The 4,624-nt window shown below is 36.1% G+C and overlaps 1 protein-coding gene across 1 annotated transcript; it reads left to right on the forward strand.

Annotated features, from left to right (window-relative positions):
* Nucleotides 1–710: 710 nt before the first annotated feature.
* Nucleotides 711–3,128, forward strand: LOC131034916 (G-type lectin S-receptor-like serine/threonine-protein kinase At2g19130). Its single transcript, XM_059212825.1, has one exon. It carries the CDS (start codon nucleotides 711–713, stop codon nucleotides 3,126–3,128), a length of 2,418 nt encoding a protein of 805 aa, XP_059068808.1.
* The last annotated feature ends 1,496 nt before the right edge of the window (nucleotides 3,129–4,624 follow it).

Raw genomic sequence — 4,624 nt, forward strand, 5'->3', positions numbered from 1 at the left:
TATTATTTTTAATACTATTATTTTTTTAAGTAATAATAACATATTTAATGCATTCAATTTATTTACTAATTTTCTCAAATAATATATAAAATTATAAAAACTAACTAACTATTTAATAATCTTTATTTAATTTTGTATTTCAAAAATCTGTGAAAATATTAATTATTTGTTTAAAAAACCTTTTCTTTTTAAAAAATTGCATGTCCCATGCAATTATTCTTATATACACCATAATATTATTCTCAAAATAAAATAATATGAAAATAAACTTCCACTTTAATAAAATTATGACTGTAAATTAACTATTCAGTGCACTCACTACAGTAGAAAATTTTCTATTTTATTAATAATGCATTAATGTGAAAAATTTTAATTAGGTGCACTTTAGTATTAAATTATTATTTTTTTGTTTAATAATGTGAAAGCTCATTTCTATGGAAAATAAATTAATCTTTCAAAGCTGACCGGGAAAATCTTACGCCTACTATCATTATCTTTTGTTTAACTCGGATGAAAAACCATGGGTCATCTAGAATTTCATAGACTTGAACGTTTGAAATTATTGGCTACAGGCAGTCAATGTCTGAATTCGTTAACGCGGGATTGACTGCCCTACTTCGACCATGTCGCTCATTTGGTAGCCTGTTTATTTTCTATTTAAATTCGAAAATATAATTGTTAAGAAATATAGAAACGCCATCGTTATTGAAATGGCGAAGATGTATTTGTTACTAGCAGTTGCTGTGATTATTGCAGCGAATTATTGCAGTGCAGTAGAAGTGCATGGCGGAGACACGCTTTTAGTGGGTTCTTCCCTCTCAGGAAATCAGACCCTAATTTCGAGAAATGGAACGTTTGCATTTGGATTTTTCAATCCGAGCGGAACGAATAATTGGTATATTGCCATCTGGTATGCTCCAACCTCTCAGAAGGCCATAGTCTGGGTGGCTAACAGAGACAATCCTGTCACAAACATGCCTGGCGTTCTCAAATTTTCGAGAGGCGGTCATCTCACATTATTGGATAGAAAGGGCCGTTCCGTTTGGTCGAGTGATAATGGCCAGAAAGGATCGCGGGCTGTAATAACGGACTCTGGTAATTTCATTGTGCTGGACGCCCACAACGAGTCTGCGATTGTTTGGGAGAGTTTCGCGCATCCGACAGATACATTGTTGGCTGACGCGAAGCTGTGGAAAGGAATGACACTAACTTCCTGGAAGAGTTCTTCGGATCCTGCAAGTGGGCCCTTCTCTTTCCGAATGGACGTATCTCCAGGAAAGACCGAGTTGATGATGTTGTTTAACAATACCGTTCCATACTGGTCCAGTGGAGAATGCATTGGATACATTGGACACAATTATTTTACTAAGGTTCCAGAATTGGAAGGTCAGATGAAAGTTAAAACTTCGTGTGTGCGGCTTTCTCCTTCAAGAATATATGTTTATTTTGGCCTAAATCCCATAGATCATATGATCACGGGGCGGTTCCTATTAAATGATAATGGTGAATTTGAACTTTACTTCTGGATGGATGATGGTAGGTGGAGTCTGAGGTGGTCAACATACCGAGGTCAATGCAGTGACTATGATATCTGCGGGGCATATGGACTGTGCAATGCTAATGATGTGTGTAGTTGTGTCCAGGGCTTCATGCCCAAGCACGGCTCTCAAGGTTGGTGGTCAACTGGGTGTGCTCGGCGAAAACCCCTGCATTGCTCTGTCACGGAGGGCACAACCGATGGCTTCTTGGAAGCCAAGAACCGATACTTGCCTGAAAAAGAAGCTGTCTTAATCAACAACGAGCCAACACAGCAAGGATGCCGGACAGCTTGTCTCCACAATTGTTCCTGCACAGCCTTTGCTTTCGCTGATTCCGATCCACCCGTCTGCAGACTGTGGTTTGGAGACTTATTCGGAATGAGCGTTTTGTCTCGGGGTCAATCCGTCTTCGTTAGGCTGGCTGCTTCTGAGTTCCCGCCCTTGATATCAGAGCAAAACAACAAAACCCCTGCACTTACAATTTTACTTTCTGCCGGCGCATCATTTTTTGTTGTTTCAGCTCTCCTGTCGGCCTCATTTATTCTCTGGAAACGTCGAGGACTGTCGAAGAAAAATCTTGAAGAGGAGGTGCCACTGTCGCTCAGAATGTTCAGTTACAAGGAGCTGCGAATTGCAACGGACAATTTCAAGCATAAGCTGGGTAGCGGAGCATTCGGCTCTGTTTTCAAAGGAACTCTGCCAGACAACAGGCCTGTTGCGGTTAAGAGATTAGAGGGTTCCACGCAAGCAGAAAAACAATTCCGTGCTGAAATAATCACCACCGGTAGAATACAGCATCTGAATTTGGTTAGGCTCTGGGGATTCTGCGTAGAAGGCTCTCGAAGGCTACTGGTGTATGCGTACATGCCCAATGGTTCTCTAAACTCCTTCCTCTTCTCTCAGTCGGAAGACGTAGAGAAGGTTTTGGATTGGAAGACCAGGTTTGAGATCGCACTGGGGACTGCTCGAGGATTAGTTTATCTCCATGAGGAATGCAGGGATCGCATCATTCATTGTGATATCAAGCCTGAAAACATTCTCCTCGACAGCGACTTCAGCCCAAAGGTGGCAGATTTTGGGCTAGCGAAGTTGGTAGGTAGAGATTTCAGCCGCGTACTGACGACCACAAGAGGAACTCGTGGGTACTTGGCTCCCGAGTGGATCTCCGGCCTTCCTATCACTCCCAAGGTGGACGTATATAGCTTTGGCATGACCTTGTTGGAAATTATATCTGGCCGAAGAAATTTGGATTTGAAGGTGGACGAAAGTAGGTTGTACTTTCCTACCTGGGCTTCATCTCAAATTCAGAGGGGAAACATAAGAGACATTGTGGATGCAAGGATAGCAAGCGAGGCAAATATCGAAGAAGTTAGAAGAGCCACTGTGGTGGCTGGGCTGTGCATTCAAGATGATGAGAATCAGAGGCCGAGCATGGGTGAAGTGGTGAAGATATTGGAAGGCACGATTGAGGTTCCTGTGCCACAAATTCCGAGGTCTCTACAGGTCCTGGTTGGTCAGGTAGACGACGACTACACCGATAGCTATGGTGAACATCCTTCCATATCAGGTGATTCCGTACCAGCAAAATAGTAGCCTTTTTTATAGTGGGAGAAACTAAGCTTGTTGCCATGTTTTCTAATTTAGAACCCCATCTTTTAAATAGGAGAACAATAGCAATGGAGGTTAAGAAATATTTCCTATATCTTGGTCCTTTTATGGACATTAAAAGTTGTTTGCATATTTTCTTAAGTGTTTTCTTGCTTTATATATATAGAAAGGATATAATTTATAATCTATTAAAGTCGTTTCATATATGTAAAATTTAAAATAAAAGTATATCATTAATCTATTTAATATATTTTTTGAATTAATTAATTAATTAATTTTTTAGGGTAATCCATGTAGTATAAACAGTTGTTTGGTGAAACCGTTATCAAGGTTCAAATTTTTGTTGAGATCTAGGCTCGCAAGCATGGTACATTCATTGGATTGGTGTGCAGGCTTGGTAATTTCACTAGATTGGTGTGTTCACATATTTGAACAACAATAATGTTTAACACCTTAAAAAGTGCCCTTTACTGATTAAAAAAATGTTTTTTTTTTTTTCTCATTTATATTTTAAGATATGTCTTTTTTCATGTTTTAAAATATATTTATATTAAGATTATGTTGATTGTAATATACAAATCTTAATAAAAAATCTTATTTTTAAGAATAAAATTAGAAATTTAAAACCAATAATTGCTTTTTGTAACAAAATAAAAGTTTTATTGATGTAATATTATAGGCTTTATAAAGATTAAAGGCTTTCAACTCACTTTTCTATCGTGTTTAATTTGAATTAAATATGGCTCCTACTCTCCTCATTATTAGTTTCATAGAGAAAATATCACTCTAGATTTACTTAGTTGTGTTTGAACCAATGATTGCTCATTTTTCTCTGGTGTATTCTTTCTCAAGTCCTCCATGTTGATTTTCTATTAACCCATTTGTGGATTTTAGATACTCTATCTCATTTATATGGTCATCAAGAGTCTATGAAGCATATCATCTAATTTTATTTGAGAGCTCAAAATGCTTGAAACTAAATGCATATCTTCAAATCCTCTCCAATACAATAATATTTGACATTCTTACAAGGTGGTTATTCTTTTTAGCATGAATTGAGCCAGAAATTATTGTTGAATTTTTTTTTTTAAATATCATAATTTTCATTTCTAATCTATGTTTTAAGAAACACTTGATTTTTTCCATTTTTTATAGTATATAAATTATAATAAAAAATCATCTTTTTTATATTAAAATTAGAATATAAAACTAATAACTAAATTTGATAAGACCATAAAATTTTCATAGATAAAATATTATTTAATGATTTATAAATTTTAACAATTCTTATGATGAACATAAAAGTGACTAAATGTGATATAAAAGAAGGGCGGGAGTTTCTTTAATCATGCAAATACAAAATGTCATTTATCTTTTTCAATGTCTTCATTTATGTTTATATTTAAAACCATAAGATATTTTAATTATATGATCAAATACATATATAATAATAAATAGGTAAAATTTGTGAATGATAT

The sequence above is a fragment of the Cryptomeria japonica genome, chromosome 10 (genome assembly GCF_030272615.1).
Source record: "Cryptomeria japonica chromosome 10, Sugi_1.0, whole genome shotgun sequence".
NCBI lineage: Eukaryota > Viridiplantae > Streptophyta > Pinopsida > Cupressales > Cupressaceae > Cryptomeria > Cryptomeria japonica.